General features: G+C 42.1%; 1 protein-coding gene across 1 annotated transcript in view; it reads right to left on the bottom strand.

Moving 5' to 3' along the window:
• Positions 1–17374: 17374 nt before the first annotated feature.
• NDUFS6 (NADH:ubiquinone oxidoreductase subunit S6) overlaps positions 17375–21527 on the bottom strand; it is a 105790-nt gene continuing 101637 nt past the window's right edge. The window contains exon 4 of the mRNA XM_044288382.1: positions 17375–17515. Coding sequence (XP_044144317.1) covers positions 17447–17515 — 69 coding nt within the window. The 3' untranslated portion in view covers positions 17375–17446. The remainder of the gene's footprint in view (positions 17516–21527) is intronic.

Genomic DNA, 21527 nt, shown 5'->3' with positions numbered 1-21527 from the left:
CCAATAGAAAAGTTGCCTTCCCCTTACTATATAAGAACCTCCCCAGCAGACCTTGTATGCAGTATTTTGCAAATCTGAGAAAGATACCAGTGTTATTGCTGTGGTTTCCGCTTTCCTGTGTCATTACATTAGATAGTTAGTGTGTATATATACAGTGGGATGCGAAAGTTTGGGCAACCTTGTTAATCGTCATGATTTTCCTGTATAAATCGTTGGCTGTTACGATAAAAAATGTCAGTTAAATATATCATATAGGAGACACACACAGTGATATTTGAGAAGTGAAAAGAAGTTTATTGGATTTACAGAAAGTGTGCTATAATTGTTTAAACAAAATTAGGCAGGTGCATAAATTTGGGCACTGTTGTCATTTTATTGATTCCAAAACCTTTAGAACTAATTATTGGAACTCAAATTGGCTTGGTAAGCTCGGTGACCCCTGACCTACATACACAGGTGAATCAAATTATGAGAAAGAGTATTTAAGGGGGTCAATTGTAAGTTTCCCTCCTCTTTTAATTTTCTCTGAAGAGTAGCAACATGGGGGTCTCAAAACAACTCTCAAATGACCTGAAGACAAATATTGTTCACTATCATGGTTTAGGGGAAGGATACAGAAAGCTGTCTCAGAGATTTCAGCTGTCTGTTTCCACAGTTAGGAACATATTGAGGAAATAGAAGACCACAGGCTCAGTTCAAGTTAAGGCTCAAAGTGGCAGACCAAGAAAAATCTCGGATAAACAGAAGCGACGAATGGTGAGAACAGTCAGAGTCAACCCACAGACCAGCACCAAAGACCTACAGCATCTCCTTGCTGCAGATGGAGTCACTGTGCATCGTTCAACCATGGCGCACTTTACACAAGGAGATGCTGTATGCGAGAGTGATGCAGAGGAAGCCTTTTCTCCGCCCACAGCACAAAAAGTGCCGCTTGAGGTGGGCTAAAGCACATTTGGACAAGCCAGCTTCATTTTGGAATAAGGTGCTGTGGACTGATGAATTAAAATTGAGTTATTTCGCCATAACAAGGGGCGTTATGCATGGAGGAAAAAAGAACACAGCATTCCAAGAAAAACACCTGCTACCTACAGTAAAATATGGTGGTGGTTCCATCATGCTGTGGGGCTGTGTAGCCAGTGCAGGGACTCGGAATCTTGTCAAAGTTGAGGGACGCATGGATTCCACTCAAACCTGAAGCTGTGCCGGGGCTGGATCTTTCAACAAGACAACGACCCTAAACACTGCTCAAAATATTCTAAGGCATTTATGCAGAGGAACAAGTACAACGTTCTGGAATGGCCATCTCAGTCCCTAGATCTGAATATAATTGAAAATCTGTGGTGTGACTTAAAGAGAGCTGTCCATGCTCGGAAGCCATCAAACCTGAATGAACTAAAGATGTTTTGTAAAGAGGAATGGTCCAAAATACCTTCAACCAGAATTCAGACTCTCATTGGAACCTACAGGAAGCGTTTAGAGGCTGTGATTTCTGCAAAAGGAGGAGCTACTAAATATTGATTTCATTTCTATTTTGTGGTGCCCAAATTTATGCACCTGCCTAATTTTGTTTAAACAATTATAGCACACTTTCTGTAAATCCAATAAACTTCATTTGACTACTCAAATAGCACTGTGTGTGTCTCCTATATGATATATTTAACTGACATTTTTTATCGTAACAACCAACGATTTATACAGGAAAATCATGGCGATTAACAAGGTTGCCCAAACTTTCGCATCCCACTGTATATATATATATATATATATATATTACAGATAGTGGGAGATAGTCAGTGTAGGTTAGATAGTGATATGGTGTAGCTGATAGGTTCTGCTGTCTATACATACATGCTACATACATAGTGCTGTATGTATGCTACATACATATATTTGTGATGTCACAAATTCACAACAATACTTAGTGCACCAATCACTAATAAGTAGTCAGACCTGTTAAAATGTGAAGATGCTCGTATTGCGCCAAAATATTTGCATCATTCGAATATATTGGAGTACTCTATCTGCATATAAAGCTATTGTAATGTTCTGCTGTGCCAACCATTTTCTCCAGTCTCAGGAAACTTCTAGCAGCTTGAAAAATGTAGCTATAGTGACCCACGCAGGTATTTTGAGCGCATTACACAAATGTTACATTGCCGATTTGTCGCAATCAAGAAAATAATTGTGAATTTGCGAATATATGACAAATATTCTACCAAATATTTGCAAAATATCGCAAATTCGAATGTTGCCCCTGCCGCTCATCACTACACCCAAGTGCATATTCTGGATAAATTCGGTGGGTTTCTCCACCACAGTAACAACATCCTTGCTACCGAACTTAGATGAAAATGTAGTCCAAGGATAAGGGAGAACCGTCCCAGTTCTTTAGGATGTCCCTCTGCAATGGCCCTGAATGAATCTGAGCATAGGTTACTGCTGGAATGGTGGATATCATATCATTAAACCTAGTACTGACATAGCCTGTGAAAGAGATCCTGTATTTTGTAAACACATCTCTGAGTAGGAAGTAACTTGGATTTTTTCCAATTTGCCTTCCATCCTAAAGATTCCAGAATTCCACACAACTGATCTGTCTGTAGTTTCAAAGACAATTTTGGGAAATTATTAAAAAGTAATCTAAATAATGTACTAGAGTGACTCTCTTTAACCCGTAGGATACCAGCGCCATCTATGTACAGCTCTGGGAACTGGGTCAGAAATCCCAGTGCCGTACAGCTACGGTGCACTGATCGGGTGGGCACAGCTTCAGAGGTCCGGCAGTCACTGATAGCAGGACCACTGCCGTATGTGCTGGCATCTGTGAAAACACTGATGCTTGTGCATTAACCCTTGCACTGTCGCAGTAAGTACTGACCGTGGCACGTGCGGTATCCTGACGGGTTCGCATGTCAGGGCCCTCTTTAACAAGGGGCAAAAGGGGCAGCTGCCCTGGGCCTAGTTGCTGCTGGGGGGCCCAATGCAGCTGCCTCTTGAGCCCTGCTGACCACTGCCCCAGGTGTCAGGCTGTCAACTACACAGGGGGGTTCTGCCATGCCATGCCTGCCTGTCAGCATCAGGCAGCAAACTGTGAGAGCTGTGATTCTCTTAAGGACCTTAAATGACATCATCACCATGTGACCAGTAACCTAGCAATATTACTGGCCACATGGCTATGAGGTCATCAAAGGTCCTGTCTACCAGGAATGTTGCTGCAGGAGAATTTTGCCTTAACTATGGAGCTTTTTTTGTGAAGATTACACCAGGAAAAGGTGAAAGGCACTGTTATACTAATATACTGTAAGCTACTGTATACTGTGGGGGGCTGTATACTGTGGTGTGCTGTATACTGTGGTGTGCTGTATACTGTGGGGTGTTGTATACTGTGGGGGGCTGTATACTGTGGGGGGCTATATACTGTGGAGTGCTATACTGCTCTACTGCATACTATGAGGTGCTGTATACTGGGTGCTATACTGCTCTACTGTATACTATGGAGTGCTGTATACTGTGGGGTGCTGCATTCTGTATAGTTTGGGGTGCTGTATACCGTAAGGTGCTTTATACCGTGGGGAGCTGTATATTGTGGGGTGCTATACTGCTTTACTGTATACCGTAGGGAGCTGTATATTGTGGGGTGCTGCATATTGTTGGGTTGCTGTATACTGTGGAGTGCTATACTGCTTTACTGTAGACTGTAGGGAGCTGTATATTGTGGGGTGCTGTATAGTGTGGGGTGCTATACTGCTCTACTGTATACTGTGGGGTGCTGTATATGGTGGGGTGCTCTATAGTGTGGGGTGCTATACTACTGTATACTGTGGGATGCTGTATACTGTAGGGTGCTATACTGCTCTACTGTATACTGTGGGGTGCTGTATAGTGTGGGGTGCTCTACTGTATACTATGGGGTGCTGTATATTGTGGGGTGCTATATATTGTGGGGGCTGTATACTGTGGTGTGCTATACTGCTTTACTGTATACTATGGGGTGCTATATATTGTGGGGTGCTGTATACTGTGGAGTGCTATACTGCTTTACTGTATACTATGGGGTGCTATATATTGTGGGATGCTGTATACTGTGGAGTGCTATACTGCTCTACTGTATACTATGGCTTGCTGTATACTGTGGTGTGCTGTATACTGTGGGGTGCTATACTGCTCTACTGTATACTATGGGGTGCTATACTGCTCTACTGTATACTATGGGGTGCTGTATACTGTGGGGTGCTATACTGCTCTACTGTATACTATGGGGTGCTGTATACTGTGGGGGGCTGTATATTGTGGGGTGTTATACTGCTCTACTGTATACTGTGGGGTGCTGTATACCGTTGAGTTGCTGTATACTGTGGGGTACTATACTGCTTTACAGTGCTGTATTCTGTGTGTGTTGTGGTGGAGGGAGTGATTGTATGCTAGGGTGTGGGAAGGCGGGATCCAGGGGGCCCAAGTAAATTTTTGCCCAGTGTCCAATCCTTATTAAAGACGTCCCTGCCGCATGTCCATTGGGTCCCCGCGCTGCTGTGATGGGGACCCGATGGCTTAGACGGTAGCCCTATGCCTTCCTTAGACATTGTGGCTGCCATCCGTGTCAACCTGTGAGATCCAACCTCCTCGGATCTCACAGGAAGCAGGCTGTAAGTGTATTACACCGGTAATACACTTACAGCCAATGCATTACAATATAGAAGTATTGTAATACATTGTAAAGGGGATCAGATCCCCCAAAAGTTGAATTCCCAGAGTGGGACAAAAAAAATAAAGTTAAAAAACTAGGGAAAAAGAGAAAAGTAGACATATTAGGTATTGCCGCATCCGTATCGATCGGCTTTATAAAAATATTACATGATCCACCCTGCCAAATATATAAAAAGAGTGTCAAACAGCCATTTTCTGGTCACCTTGCCCCACAAAAAGTGTAACACTAGGCGATCAAAAACTAATATTTAGCCCAAAATGGTACCAATCAAACCGTCATCTCATCCTGCAAATAATGAGCCCCTACCTAAGACAATCGCCCAAAAATAAACTAAAAAATAGGGTCTCTCAGAAAAAGGCAGATTTTATTCTGTTCAAAAATGCTTCCACTGTGTAAAACCTAATTAAAAAAAAATATATATAGACATATTAGGTATCGCTGCGTCCAAACAACCTGCTCTATAAAAATATCACATTATATGCTCAGGTGAATGCTATAAAATAAAATAACAATTAAACTATACCAAAACAGACTTTTTTTTTTTTTTTTTTTTTACCTTGCCTCGCAAAAAGTGTACTACCAAGCAATCAAAAAGCCTTATGTATCCCAAAATGGTACCAATGAAAGCGTCATCTCATCCCGCAAAAAATTAGCCTCCACATAAGACAATCACTTAAAAAATAAAAACCAATGGCACCTGTAAACCAATCCATCCAAATCTGCACTTCAAAAGCCATATGGCGCTCTTCCATTCTGAGTCCTGCCATGTGCCACTATAGTAGTTTGCCACCACATATGGGGTTTTGCAGTATTCATTAGTGTTGAGCGGCACATCGCAATGTTCGGCCGAATACTGTGTATGCTCAAGCACAATTGAACACAATGAAAATCAATGGAAGACCCGAGCATTAAACCAGGCACCCCCTGCTTTGAAGAAGAGAGGGTGTCTAGTTCACAGAAAAAGGTTAGAAATTGATGGAAACACCACCAAAATGGTTTAAAAACAGCATGGGAAGGATGTCTGGATGGATCTTGGACTCCCATTACCTATGACATACAATAGACAACCACACAAAGGCTATATGCCAAAAACCAGGTATGTGCAAGGCAACAATCCATCCATGAGACCGATACAGTCAGCATACCTTACAATGGCAGCTTTGTGCACTATGAGACATTCAAAACCAGCTCTCATCTGAATGAGAGCCACTAAGCCTCAAAGTTGCTTAATAACTGTTGGATGCCTTGGGTGGATCTGCACACCTAAATCATTATCATTAGGGTGACAAAAAGTTTTCTGATTGCCCTAACATAATATTCAACAACCTTTCTATACAGTTTTGTCATGTAAACTCATTTTCATAATTGTGAGAATATGCAAATTAGCTGAATCTGCTTGTTATTCAGCTGAACAACATTTGCATGGAAGATTTGCGTTAAAATTTTGTGATTAGAAAATTTGCGAACAACATTACTCATGAAAGCGCCATTTATTAGATTCATAGTGTTATGAGAAGACTATGAATCCAATAGATGGCGCTGTTCATGAATCATGAACGGCGCCATCTATTGGATTAATAGTCTTATCATAACACTATGTATCCAATAGATTCCGATGTTCATGAGTAGTGTAGATCATTAATTTTTATTGCAAATTTTCCATGCAAATGTTCTTCAGCTGAAAAACAAGGCAGATTCTGCTTATTTGCATGTCTTTCCCATATGCCCATTTTTATAAAAATGAGTTTACATGACAAAACTGTATAGAAAGGTTATTAAATATTATGTTAGGACAATCGGAAAACTTTTTGTCACCCTAATGATAATGATCTAGGTGCGCAGGTACACCCAAGCCATCCAACAGATATGAAGCAACTTTGAGGCTTACTGGCTCTCAGAGCTCTAAGAGATGGTTTTGAATGTCTCATAGAGCAGTTTACCACCACTTATGGGGTATTTCTGTAAACTGCACATCAGAGTAATGTATATTGAGGTTTATTGTGCTGTTAACCCTTGCTGTGTTGCAAGAAAAAAATGATTAACATAAAAAATCTACCAAAAAAGTGACATTTTGAAATTTCACCTCTATTTTCCTTTAATTCTTGTGGAACACCTCAAGGATTAGAGTTTGTGACATCATTTTTGAATTACTTGAGGGGTGTAGTTTCAAATTCACTTTATAACTGATTAAGTACTCAAAAAAATGGTTTTGGAAATGTTGTTGACAATTTTAAAAATTGCTTTTAAACTTCTAAGCCTTCTAACGTCCTAAAAAAATAAAATTACATTTACAAAATGATGCCAACATAAAGTAGGCATATAGGGAATGTTAAGTAATACATGTTTTATCACTTTCTGTTTTAAAAGCAGAGAAATTGACATTTTAAATTTTTCAAGATTTTTGGTCAATTTGGGATTTTTTCATAAATAAAGATGAAATATATTAACTCATATTTATAACTGTCATGAAGTACAATATGTCACGAGAAAACAGTCTCAGAATGGCTTGGATCAGTAAAAGCATTCCAAAGTTATTACCACATAAAGTGACACATGGCCTGGGATTTAAGATGAAAAGTGGCTCAGTACTGAAGGCATCCATCTTACAAAGGCTGCTAATTCCGCTATAATCTTGGTAAATACTCGAGGGGCCTGTAATATTCCGAAGGGGAGGGCTTTGTATTGCAGATGAAGAAGAGGGCCCTAAACACAAACCGCCGTTCTCAGAAACTTTTGGGAGCTGACACCGATCAGAATGTGATAGTATGCCTTCTCTAAATCTATACTTGCCATCCAACAGTTCTGGGAGAGTAAATTTATGGTGGATGTTATGGTCTCTATACAAAATTTCTTGTATCTCAGATTCTTGTTTAATTTCTTTAAATTTAAGATTACTCTGAAGGAACAGGCTGGTTTCTTTTTACTAAAGAAAGCGGAGAATAGAACCCGGTTCCTTTTTCCACCTCGGGAACTAAACTTACGACCCCTTTCTGAAGTAAAGAAAAAAACATATTACATACCGGTAATTTCATACTCATGAACCCTCAATGGCGGAATTACCATGAGAGATGACCCACCTCCAATCAGGTAGGGACAGGAAAAATAAATATGACCCTCCTCCGGCTCCTCCTCAGTGACTTAACCTAGAGAGTCTTTTTCATCCAAACACATTCATGGAGGAGTCATGAAAAGAAAATTACCGGTAAGTAATATGGGTTTTTCCTTTCATCCTCCATGACGGCATTACAATGAGATATACCAGATTATAATGTTTTAGGGAGGGACTATAGCCTGCAAGACTTTCCTACCAAACTCTGTAATGTTTGATAAATGTATGTGGACTTGTCCACCATTGCTGCTTTGCAGATTTGCTCTATAGATGCATTCGCTTTTTCAGCCCAAGATGTGGAGACAGACCTCGTAGAGTAGGCTCTGAGTTTTAGGTGGAACTACTCCTGACAAATTGTAGGCTTCGGAGATTGCAATTTTTATCCACCTAGACTGTGTTTTTCCATAGCTTTATGACCTTTATTTTCCCCTAGAAACAGCACAAACAAGTAATTTGATTTTATAAATGATTTAGTAGCTTCTAGATTACAATGGCCCGTCTCACATCCAATATATGAAATCTGACTTCTCCTTCTTATTTTGGATCTGTACAAAATGAGAGAACGATAATCTTTTCCTGCCTGTGAAAACTGGATACAAACTTGGATAATAAAATTTTATCCAGTCTGAACACTATTCTGTCTGGAAAAACCATGAAGAAATGTTCAACTATTTTTAGTGCCTGAATCTCACTCACCGTATTTTTCACCCCATAAGACGCAACCCCCCCCCCCCAAAGAGGGGGTAAAATGCCCCTGCGTCTTATGGGGTGAATACTAATGAGCGCTTCCATTATGGAAGCGCTCATTAGTACCGGAGGACTAGGAAGCGGTGAAGGCTCTGTACTCACCGCTTCCTGTTCCTCGGCTGTGCAGTGACTGCACACAGCATCCGGGAGCAGGAGAGGTAACAGTTTAATGGCTCCATTGCCTGAAATATGGCAATGGGGCCTGATAATGAGGGCTGAAATATGGCAATGGGGCCTGAAATATGGCGATAGCGGCTATTATGGGAGTGAAATATTTCAATAGTGGCTGATGAGAGGCATGGGGCTCTTATCTGAGGTCTGATTGGGGGTCATTCACATTGGGGTCTCAGCTGAGGTCTGATTGGGAGTCTAATCTGAGATTTTATTGGGGTCTTATTAACATTGGGGGTCTGACCTGAGGTTTAATGAAAAATGCATTTTTTTCTTATTGTCCTCCTCTAAAACCTATGTGCGTCTTATGAGCCGGTGCGTTTTATAGGATGAAAAATACGGTACTCTGCGTGCAGAAGTAATAGCCACTAAAAATAATGTTTTAACAGAGAGATATCTTAGAGAGTCCTCAGTCAGTGGTTCAAAGGAAGAAACTGCCAATCCTGATCTTAGGAAAGGCCTCAACCTATCTGCCCCTTTGAGAAACCGGATGATCCGCAATTTTTTTTATTATCGAAGACTGAACTTAATGCAGAGACATGAACTCTCAGGGTATTTAGACGTAACCCTTTTCGAACCCTGACTGAAGAAATCCTGGTATCTGAATGGAACACATTTGTGCAGAATTTTCAGATTGATTACACCAGTACCAAAATCTCTTCGAAACCGTAGAATACATTTTAGAGGTTACTCCCTTTTTGCGGGGCAGCCATGGTATTGATTATAGCATCAGACAGGCCTTTGGATTTTAATGTCACCCATTCAAGTTCCATGTAGCAAGATGTAAACTCTCTATTCTGGGATGGAACTCTGGACCTTGAGATAATAGATCCTGCACCCAGGGAAACACCCACGGGCTTTAGACTGAGAGGAGTTTCAGAAGGGGGAATCAGGATTTTTTCGGCCATAAAGGGGCTATCAGGATGACATGAGCTTTTTCCTGACAAATCTTTTTTAGAACCCTGGGAATCAGCAGAAAAGGAGGAAATGCATAGGCAAGAGGAAAACATTTTTTTTTTTATTGCATTAGAAACAAAAAATGTACGATCCGGATTTATACCTTCTTTTTTAATTAAGGCCTCCATATTTATATGAATGTAAAAAACTATGCTTTTTAGGTGCAAATTCCTAAAAAAAACATGGTCAGCAATGGATTTCGCCAATTGCATTGTCGCTCTCACTGCCTTTAATAATGGCTTTGTATCTTCAGTAGGAAAAAGTGCTCTGCCTGCTTCATCTTCAGAAGAAGAATTACTCGCCAATTCACCAGATGCATCAAAATTCCATTTATCTTCATCTGAATCTGAATCCACATTCTGTCTAGAACCACATGCGGATTGAGGAAAGAGCTGTTTTAAGGGAAGCTCTAACCTCAGATTTTACCAGAGCTTTGATATTTTTTTACATAGATTAAAATGCTTCCAACACTAATTTCTCAATACAAGATTGACATATAGGCTTCAGATGGGAAGCAGGCAGCATACTTTTACAGATAGAACACTCTCTGTGCTTAATCTTTACTGTGTTTTTTTTTTAGGAATTCTAGGAACCTATAGTATCCAGCCAAAAATAATCCAATCAGCAATGCCAGAGAAATAAAATAATTATCTCACCCTTTTGGTAGCTGTCCCCCACTCCTCAGGCCAAAGTACCGGGCTTGATGGTCTAGAGGGCTCAATGGGGTTTGGCGCAGACTGCATCTCCTGTTTCAGACATTCTCAGTAGGAGGAATCCTGCACAGCACCCTGGGCAATATACCTGGCTGGCTGCTGTCCTCCACTGCCCATTTATATATACCGCCCTAGGCACTCTCCCCTGCTTTAGCCGGGCCCAGCACACATGCTTTCCGTTGGCACCGATGCAATGTTACTACTGCGCATGCCTACGCCCAGCGCATGGACGCTGCAGCCATCTTTGATGATCCCCCACTCTGTGATCAAACCGTAGCTCCCAACATGGGGGAATCTGGGAGGAGAGGTGGAGGAACAGCAGGCTCGACAAGCGGCTCAAGAAGTCTTATGCCGCCATGGGAAAAGTCACCTACGTGCTAAAGACTGGACCCTCCACAGTCATCCTTGGTGTGAGCTTCTTCAGAGGTAGGTTCCCCAGGACCTCCTATCCAGAGGACAGGAACCTGAACTGAAGCTGAACCTCCACCTAGCCAAGTTACTGGCGGTGCAGTTGCTGCCCACCTAGCCAAGTTGATGGTAGTGCAGTTGCTGCTGTACTGCTTAATTGTGATAATGGTGACACAGTTCTGCGCCTTCAGTAAAATTTCATCCTGCTGTCTGATATTCATATTTCTTCCCGGCTATTTTTTTTTCTTCAAAATATATATTTTTTAAATTGCAATTTTTACTGTGTAGAAAAGTGCACTCCATCAAAGACAGCTAGAGCAGCTGTTACGGGCTGGACAGTACATTTATTTCAAGGCCCACTGGGTCAGTGTGCTACACAGCATAACCATGGCCATGTCTTATAGACACCTCCACATTTGTGTTGGTCTGGTTCCCACACCAGGTGCTTATATGCCTCCTCCATGGACATCCTCCCACCTCCAACAGAAGCCTCCTTCCTATCATATGTGCAAAGTGAAGAGTTGTTATGCAGTGTTAGATCTGCTCGGCCTAGGCGAGAGTAGCTAGACATCTGATCACTTGCCTAAGTGCATCAAGCAGAGAGCGTTATGCTGGCTTTCTCCCCGCCAACTCCAACTGGGAAAGGTGGTCAACAACAATGACCTTAACTTCATAACCACACTGCATTTAGTAGAAATAACATCCTGCCTGCATGGAGTATGTGATATGCATCTTGCTTTCCGCTTGTAGATGTTCAGGACCCAAAAGGAGAAAGGAACCACTCAAGTGGAACAACCACTGGAGAAGGAAGATTATGATGACACCATGCATGATGACCAATCACAGTGGGGGTGGAGCCTGAGAACTGGGTTCTCAAACAGGTTGGCTAGAATGGCAAGCTGTAGGCTTGCAGCAGCTTGCAGCAGCTTTTGGTACCCATGTGTCTGAAACCCCTCGCAAAGTCACCCACTGTCTCCATTACCACAAACAGCAGAAGCTGCAGCGTCTAACCCTATCCTAAAACCTCAGCCCAGGGAGGGATCCTATTAACCTACAACAAGGCAGCTCTGTCAACTAAGACAGCTATAATGACCACTTGCACCAAATCCAGAATAAACTAAAAACCAACCAAGTGGAATAGTGTATCAAAAAATATCATTTATTATAAAATGTAAAAAATGGAGAACAACGGGATGCTGTAATACAGTACACGGAAAAGCACAGGGTAAGTACATTCAAAAGGAGCACCATGGAACTGCACAGGATAATGTGCAGTAAGATACGGTCAAAAAGTAGGGCAAAAGCTAAGGCTCTGGGAACCCAAAGGGATATCACATATAGTAGTCACCCCAATAGGGGTATGGTACACACGGCACCACAGACAATAGGTGAACCCAAAGTCGTAGCTGATATACCCTGATAGTATAGGCGTCACTGTCAGTCTAATATAATAGTTGGATAATAACTAGGCTAGAGAAATACAATTAGTAGGCGCCTGAGTGTATGGGACCTGGTAAGAACACATACAGGGGACCCCACATTAAATCTAACACATGCTAATGCGGACCGTACCTGAAGACATGGTGGCAATTGGAATGACAGACCCTGGGCGCGGGACCTCGACGCGCGTTTCACCTCACGGCTTCGTCAGGAGGTACTTTGCATTACATAGGCAGGGTATATATAGGACATGATGGGGGTGGGGCAATGGACCGAAATTACGCGGCGACAAAAGCAGACGAACCGGAGCGCATCGAGATGGCGTCACCCAGCGCATGCGCACCCCGTGGAACGCAGGTGAGCCGCAATCCATGTCTCAACCAGAGACAGGGGGACGGAACATGGTCACGCAATTGCCACAATGCTATAGGTGCACACCTGTCGTGTCCTCACCAGGCCCCACACTCACAGGAGATATCATAAGAGGGAAACATCAATAGGCACATAAGATGAATCAGTAAGTAATAACCATGACATAATAAAAAGGTGACATATAAGGGGTCCGTGCAAATAGAGCCACAATAGTGACCACTATAATGAGGCCCTATAATTAGTACATAATAACAATAATAATAGACGTGTGATGTACAGGGAGAGATCCTGGTGGTGGAGGCCCCCTGTCCACGTACCTATACCGCTAACCCTCACTGTTCCCTATAGGGGTGTCACAGAGATGGTAAAAAAATTGTCCCAGGTATGAGGTATGGATATTAAATTACCAACTATATAGGTCAACTGGATGGGAAAAAAAGAAAAAGGAAACACAAACATAGTACAGACAAATACAAAAATACAATTGATCAGGGTTGACGTTATAGTCATACGCCTCAGTTACCTCGACGCGTTTCCCCCAAGTCAGTGCTATGGGATCATCAGGAGGTGTAGTAAAACTATTAATCTTTACAAAATTATGTATGTGACTAGATAAATGCTGGTGCAGAACCAGGTCACATGGAGAAGGTGCTCCAAGATAAGTGATGGTAAAAAAAATGAGGGTTAGCAGTATAGGTACGTGGACAGGGGGCCTCCACCACCAGGAGCCCTCCCTGGGCTGAGGTTTTAGGATAGGGGTAGACTTAGGGATAAATTTTCCCGCACACCAGGCGAATAACTTTTGCTGGATGTGGTTATCGGGTCACTTAATTTTTCTGTCTGTATACTAATTAGTTTGCATATAGCGGACCCTTCTGGGATCCTTTTAACGTATACCATTAAAGTATTATTTTAGGGGTTTATTTGTCTATGCTGGAAATTATACCTTTTAAAATATAGCTTTTATTAATTCTAATTAAAAAGAGAATAAATCACCCTGTGATATCTCGGTGACCTCAAAAAGGTAAGGACAAGATGCCGCCCAGCTACCACCGTGAATTGGTGAGTTTGATGCCGTATGGATAGTACAGATTCCACAAGGGCACTTGTGACGTTGGCGATAAGTATAAATTAGGGGAAGGCTAGGGCACTTGAATAGGTGTTGGGGGTAGCTCTCTCCCTGTACCAGACCTAGGTTAGCCTTTGCCCAGGGATAATCCCTAATGGTGGAACCTCCCTGTCCCCATACCTGCCCTGTCTGGCCCTGTAAAACCCTATATGTTGGTAATGATGTAAATCAACGGTAAGTCTGCCAGTTTTACTTCAAGAAAGTTATACAATGCTGAGACCTGCACTTTTATGGTATTCGGCCTGAGACCCTTGTCAAGACCTGCCTGCAGAAAGTTCAGTATGAGTGGAGAATTGGCTTCCTGACTGTAGTACAGTCTGTCTCCTGCAAACTCCAAAAATGCTTTCCATGTTCTTCTATAGATCCGAGAGGTAGAGTCCTTTTTAGTACAGAGCAGAGTGGATATTACCGACTCGGATAGGCCTCTTTGTTGTAAGTGGACCTGTTCACTTTCCAGGCTGTTGAATGTAGTCTCGCTACGTCTGGATGGAACACTGGACCCTGACGTAGTAGATCTGGATACGATTGGAGAGACCAGAATTGACCTCCCGACAGATTGTAGAGGAGGGGAAACCAGGATCTTTTTGACAGCTTAGATGGACAGCTACCAGGGACTTTATATTTTTCTCTGCCCAATTGAAGTTTTTTTTCCCCGATATATATTGTAGTTCTCTGCTCCTTGTACCCCCCCTGTTGGTTTAACCACTTAAGGACCACAGGTTTATACCCCCCTAGTGACCAGGCCCTCTTTTACAAATCGGCACTCCACAACTTTAGCAGTTTATTGCTTGGTCATGCAACTTACCACCCAAATGAATTTTACCGCCTTTTCTTCTCACTAATAGAGCTTTCATTTGGTGGTATTTCATTGCTGCTGACATTTTTACTTTTTTTGTTATTAATCAAAATTTAACGATTTTTTGGCAAAAAAATGACATTTTTCTATTTCAGTTGTAAAATTTTGCAAAAAAAACGACATCCATATATACATTTTTTGCTAAATTTATTGTTCTACATGTCTTTGATAAAAAAAAAAAAATGGTTTGGGTAAAAGTTATAGCGTTTACAAACTATGGTACAAAAATGTGAATTTCCGCTTTTTGAAGCAGCTCTGACTTTCTGCGATTTTCTGCATTGCTGTATGTTGGTTTTTATCTGCACGGGATTTAAATAAAGCCTCAAGTATCTTCAGTGAAGCTGGACCGTTTTTCTTGTTATTTTGGAGCCCCTTTTCATCCTCCAAGAGAATTCTCATAAGATTGAGTGAACTCTGGGTCAGTTCCTCCTCCCAGCGTTTGTTTAGGCTAGGGTAAGAAATGCGCTCAGCTTGAATGATAGTTATGCGCAAACCCCTGGGAACTATTTTATGTAACAAGTAGCTCTCAAGTGATTTAATCTCCCACCACAACTTTATATGGTCTTTAAAGCCTGTGTAAAATTCGTTAAAGGCTAATTTACAAGTAACGGAGGAGGAAAGGCCCGGAATCTCTTTTTCTCTGAAAAAATGTCTTCTGCCTCTTTGATTAGTGCTTCCGTAAATACAGTTCCGCTCAAGAAACTAGCCATAGCTCAGTATACGTTAATAAATCTCAGAATTTTTTTTGATGTATAACAGTCATATAGGTGTCTGTAAAGTGAGTATTAGCTTAGAGTATTGGACCCTTTTATAATGTGTTAACTTGATGTGATAAGTAACAACCATGGCTGCAAATGCCCAACCTACAACAGCTGACATAGTGGAAAAATCTGCCCAAAAATTTACAGGTGTGGATTCTTCTATATTCATTCAGCAGGACCTGCGCTGACGTCACTGCGCTCACCGGTGAGTGCGATTACGTCAAAGGTCCATTGGCAGGTCCTGAAAGAAGAAGATGCAGGCTGCGCGAACAAGTGGATGAGGAGAGTTATTTTATTTATTTTTTTAACTCCTCATGCCACATTTTAGTAAGCATACTGTATTAAGAATGCTATTATTTTCCCTTATAACCATGTTATAAGGGAAAATAGTACAGTAAATTGACTTATCAAATTTACTAACATCATCTCCTAGCAACCATGCGTGAAAATTGCACTGCATCCGCACTTAGTTGCGGAAGCTTGCAATTTTCACACATCCCCATTTCTATGGGGCCTGTGTTGCGTGAAAACCGCAGAATATAGAACATGCTGCGATTTTTAAGCAAAGTGATGCGTGAAAATCACTGCTCATCTGCACAGCCCCATTGAAGTGAATGGGTCCGAATTCAGTGTGGGTGCAATGTGTTCACGTCACGCATTGTACCCGCACGGAATTCTTGCCAGTGTGAAAAGGGCCTTACCCTTAGATTATTAGTTGGAGAAACATTTACACTCTTCTTTGGAAGCTACTGTTCTGTCACAAAACCACATACACTGCGTGGCTTTATACTACTTGAGAAAATAAAACTACACTGGTTGCTAGGGGGAACAAGGTCAGATTTCTATTAAAGGGGTTCTCCAGGATTGAGGACTTTGTTCCATTAGTACAAGACAGACATACATATAACATACATCCCTGTCCTCTTCTTCCAGCTGCTCAAAGAGCCCGGTGACGTCATCGGCACTGATAGGCGGACTTTAGTGCTGCTCTAGCCAGTAAAATGGCTAGGGCAGCACTAAAGCCCGCCCATCAGAGCCTTCGCCCGGCAGTGTGTTATTGTAAACTAAAGAGCCTTTGCCATGTGCAATTTAGGGAAGCGCAAAGGAGAGCATGAACTGCTCCAATGCTCAAGTCAGGGGGTGGCCTGGGTGAAAATAAAGGTTTGTCCGGGTTCAACTCTAAACCCGGACAACCCATTTAAGTAGATAAATTTAAATAGGGGTATTCCGGTTACAAGTTATCCTCTATTCACAGCGTAGGTGTTAACTATCAGATCAGAGTATGCAGGCCCACTTTGGAGCCACCTGCAATGGATGGAGCAGTTGAAAAGCACACCGTTGCTCCATTGATTTGAAAGAAGCACTGGAAATAGCCGAGTGCTGTACTCTGCTATCTCCAGGATTTCTCTAGAAATGAATGGCGCGGCAGTGCCATTTTCTGACCAGCCACTCAGTCCATTTCGGGGGTCCACAGATATGATCGTTATCCCTATGCTGTGGACAGGCTATAACTTATTATAACCGGAATACCCCTTTAAATATCCTCAGGATAGGTTGTCAATACGCAAGTGGTGATGTTCCTGTGTTTGATACTGCACCCGAGTCGCATTCACCTGAATGGGACTGAGCAGCACCTACTTCATGGTGTCCAATTTACATGAAGTCACTGGTCGCACCAAAAATGCATCATAGCTGCGATGAATTAGAGACGCCCAGGAAGAGGCTGAGTCACCATTTTGGGTCGCGTACACCACGGTTTGCATAACGTACCAAGAAAAATTAGGGCAGCGGGAGGGAGGTCATCTCACTTCCTTACTACTGCCAATTTGATACCAGTTTTTGTGGGTGGATAGTTTTGTGTATGTTATGGATTCTTTTGTCACAGAGTATAAAAGACAAAAAAAATATATATTCACCATGGTATATATTACATATGAATAATAATATCAACCAACAAAACTGACCTAAACAGAGGGGGAAAGTAACACAAAATGGAGGAGGCAAAATCTGATTAATCCTATATGTTTAATAGCTAAGGTTTTTACAAATGCAATAGACAGTTCATTAATGATTGATGACTAATGATGATGCTTCTGCAGAAATTGTAGCCCACAATATCCACAAGTTCCTGTTTTGGTTTCCTTGTCCTGTTGGGAAAAGGAGAAAATAATTAAACAAGTCAGCATTATCTACAGTAGTAATTGTTACAAAGTAGACAGCCAACAGTTCTATCTGTTGAATGTGTTGCTGGTTTATACAGCAAAGCTCATTATTGTACACTTGAAGGGGGCCCGTCACCAAAAAGTGCAACACAATCTGACAGCAGCATGTTATAGAGCAGTAAAAGCTGAGCAGATTGATGTACGGTATATTTTTGTGGGAAAAGGTTCAGTAAAACCTGTATTTTATACATTTATATCTTTGCTTTTTTGCAGCCCTGTGAAGATTTATCGGCACAAAAGGGATGCATTATCAGTGACTGACAGCAGTGTGTATAAGTGTGCATACAGAGAAAGCTGTCAGTCACTGATAACCCCTCCCTCTGTCCACAGGAGGTAGAAAAAGCAGAGATATAAAATGTAAAAATTATAGGTTTTGCTGCATCTTTTCCCACAAAACGATATAGGAATCAGCTCAGCTTTTTCTGCTCTGATTTCAGATTGCATTGCATTTTTGGTCAGAGGTCCCATTTAAATGGGTTCCCCTACTATTATTATATTCCTCTGTTAGATGATGCAAAATAGTTTTTCAACAGGAATCATCTAAAAATAAAATGTCTCTGTAGATATTATTATATCTCCCCAGGTGTTCTTTCGATTTCCTAATGTGTCTACTGTCAGTGGTCACATATGCTCAGTCCCATTGTTTGGCGGGGAATGATTCCTAAAATTCTGCAGGCCAGCCAGTAAGACAAAGCACACTAGAAGCGAATTTTCAGCAGCACTGGACACATGATGTGGACATTCAGTGCTCTTGGTGTGTCAACTGATCCAACTCAGACAGTAAGCAGCTCTAAAGCATGTGACATATAGGTCTAATAATCCCATTCAATAGCTTTTAGTAAGCAGTATCTTATAAAAGTTGTAGTTAACACCCATAATAAATAACCATTACCCTTTCTAATATCAAACTAAATACTGGAAAGTGGTCAATACATAAAACCATTTCTAAACTGGAGCAGATTTACTAATAATGTCTAAGGGCTCATTCCCACGACAGTTGAAAAAAAGCTGCGTGACAACGGTTTTTAGAACCAATTAAAAGGGTTGTCCGGGTTCACTGATAGGCGGAGGCTTCCGCCCAGCAGTGTACTCTGTGACATCACCGGCTCTCATGGGCGGGCTTTAGTGCTGCTATAGCCGTTTTACAGGCAAAAGGAGAGCATTGGGGGGAGGGGCTCATATTAGGGGGGGCTGCCTGGGTCAAAATGTGGGTATGTCCTCGTTCAGTTCTGAACCGGGACAACCCCGTTAAAGCAGGGGTGCATAACCTGTGGCCTGGGGACCATAGTCGGCCCCATCTACACACAGAAAAGCATGTTTGTGTGTGGATACTCAAGTGTAGTTTCCACTGCAAAGAGAAAATGAATCGCGCACAACTCAGAATAAGGACTCATGCTCATGACAGCGCCGTGTTTTGCAGTCCGCAAAACACAGATGCTGGCCATCTGCAATTTGCGTAACGAGTGGCCCATGTTAGAAATGCAAAACGGACAATAGGACATGTTTATTTTTTTACGAAGCCACAGAACAGAGCAACGAATGTGGACAGCAAACTGAGTGCTGTCCTTATCTTATGTGGCCATATTGAAGTGAGTCCACATCCGAGCCGCATTTTGAGGACCCAAACAGCAGTCGTGTGCATGAGCCCCAAGGGACAGGCAAGTACTACTGATGCACTTTGTACACATCTTTAGGGCCCTCATATCAGGAGAAAGGGGGTCCATTAATCCCTTGGTTGACATTCCAGAAGGCAATATACGAGTTAGAAGTGGACAGCTATCTGTATAGATGTTGTGAAATGCTAAGCAGTTTCCACAACACCCATAATCTATGATTAGGGCTACATTCACATGACCGTATGTATTTTGAGGTCCTGGAAATAGAACCTGCAGCTATCAGACATTTAAGACATATACTTGTTAAAAATGTCTCAGATGGTAATAGCCCTGTAAGTTTTAGGTTTGGGCTAAAGAGTGACGTGTCAAGATTGTCATGTTGCACTGCATGTGACCAACACTGCTGGATGTTTGCTCACACGTCATAAACAACTTTACCATTATAGACCAACACAGACTACAAAGCAAGTAGCATGAGACCGATTTACCTACAACCTTTCTGCAATTTGGCTGATTTATTTTTCAATAGCTAAATTGCAGCTCTAAAGTTGTTTTTGTGACTTTTCTAAAACATGCGGTTTTGCAATATATGTTGCTGTGTGGTCCCAGCCTTATTGCAGCCCTTCAAAATGGTTCAGTATGACAATGCGGCCCTCGAACCAGAAAAGGTTGTGCATAACTGAATTAAAGTTGATGGTGCTAGTCACATGGCAGTTTTTTTTTTTTTTTTTTTTTTTTTTTATAATTTCTTGACTAGGGAGCCATTGTATATATTTGTGGGCTATTATATGTACTAGGGCATTATGTGGTGCCATGTCTACTACCCCTTCCCTCTCCCCCCTCTCATGCTAATGCATGTGAGCTAGGAGGTTTAAAGAGGTTGTAAGGGCTTTTTCTATTGATGACCTATACTCAGAATAGGTCATTAATATCAGATCGGCAGGGGTCAGACACCTGGCACCCCCGCGGATCAGCTGTTTGAGGAGATGGTGTGTGCAGTGCGCATGTGCAGTCTCCCTTCTCAGACAACGCCTTAAAGTGGTCGTCTCATCATAGACAATGGGGGCATATCGGCAGGAGAACGGAGCGGCAAAAGTGAAGGAGGGCGCACTGTGCTTGCGCAACCGCCCTCCATTCATTTTCTATGGGGCCGGTGAAAATAACAGAGCCCTGGCTCGGCTATTTCCGTCGAGCCCATAGAAGTGAATGGGAGCCATGGCCGGTCATGCGCAGTGTGCTCCCATTCACTTCTATGGGGAGCCAGCCACCACCTTGCGGGGCTCTGTTCCCGATATAGGTGCAGGTTCCAGTGGTGGGACTCACACCTATAAGACAATGGGGGCATATCCTAACTATATGCCCCCTTTTTCTGTCTTTAAGAGGAAGAGGCTGGGTTCAGTGTGGATAACTTGTCTATGCAGACAGTGTAGCTATTTTGTTGACTGGAATCTCCAACTTACTAATAGAACAAATAGATTTAGTTACCACCGTGGAACTGTATTAGACTGAAGAATACTAAATATATGAAGAACAATCCTCCTCACTCCTAAATCGTGACATAGCTAGGCACATTGCCTTTAAGAGTCCTTGGTAAGCAGAGTTACAATCATGTGGATCTATAATAGATTGCTGGCAATGCTGACTCCTCCTCTGGCCCCAGCAGTCATGTGACTTCTAGGGTAGGGAGTCTGCAGGAGTTGCTGTACAACATTTTATACCTCTCTGGGTGCTGTATTCCCCCTGTAGCTAGGGCTACAATTTCAGCCCCAGATAAAGGATAAATCGGCAGCCTTTTTTTTTATTTTTATGGGGGCAAGTATAAAAGAAATATTTTTTTTTTTTTAAATATAAAACCAAGTGTAAAACAAAGCCCCCCTCCCCTCATCAAGCCATGTATTATTTTTAGAGATGGGTGAAGTTTTCAAATGTCTTATTCTTGTTCGCGCTTTGCGGACAAGAATAGGCATTTATATTGCCAGCGCCCGTACCATTAATTGCGGAAGGCAACACGGGCGGCTTCCGTTTTTTGCGGACAGCAAGAAGGGCATGGCCGTGTGCATTAGGCCTTACAGGTCAATGTTTATGTCAGGTATAATGTGCTTAACCAAGATTCTACTATAGAGCAGTCTCTTTATAATGATTCTTCCAAATTAGGAAAGAGTTGTCTGATCTCACGGTTGCTGATAGATAAGCTATTGTGTTACCCACTCCACTGCAGAGTGAAAGCGCTGTGCCCTTTAAAGGGATTCTGTCACCTCTCATAACACAAATTCAGATTAAACCAGTCATGCTCCACAGATTACAGTATAGAACAGCAAAGC

The sequence above is a fragment of the Bufo gargarizans genome, chromosome 3 (assembly GCF_014858855.1).
Source record: "Bufo gargarizans isolate SCDJY-AF-19 chromosome 3, ASM1485885v1, whole genome shotgun sequence".
Lineage (NCBI taxonomy): Eukaryota > Metazoa > Chordata > Amphibia > Anura > Bufonidae > Bufo > Bufo gargarizans.
Note: the sequence above shows the minus strand (reverse complement) of the source record. Positions and strands in the feature narration are given on the sequence as shown.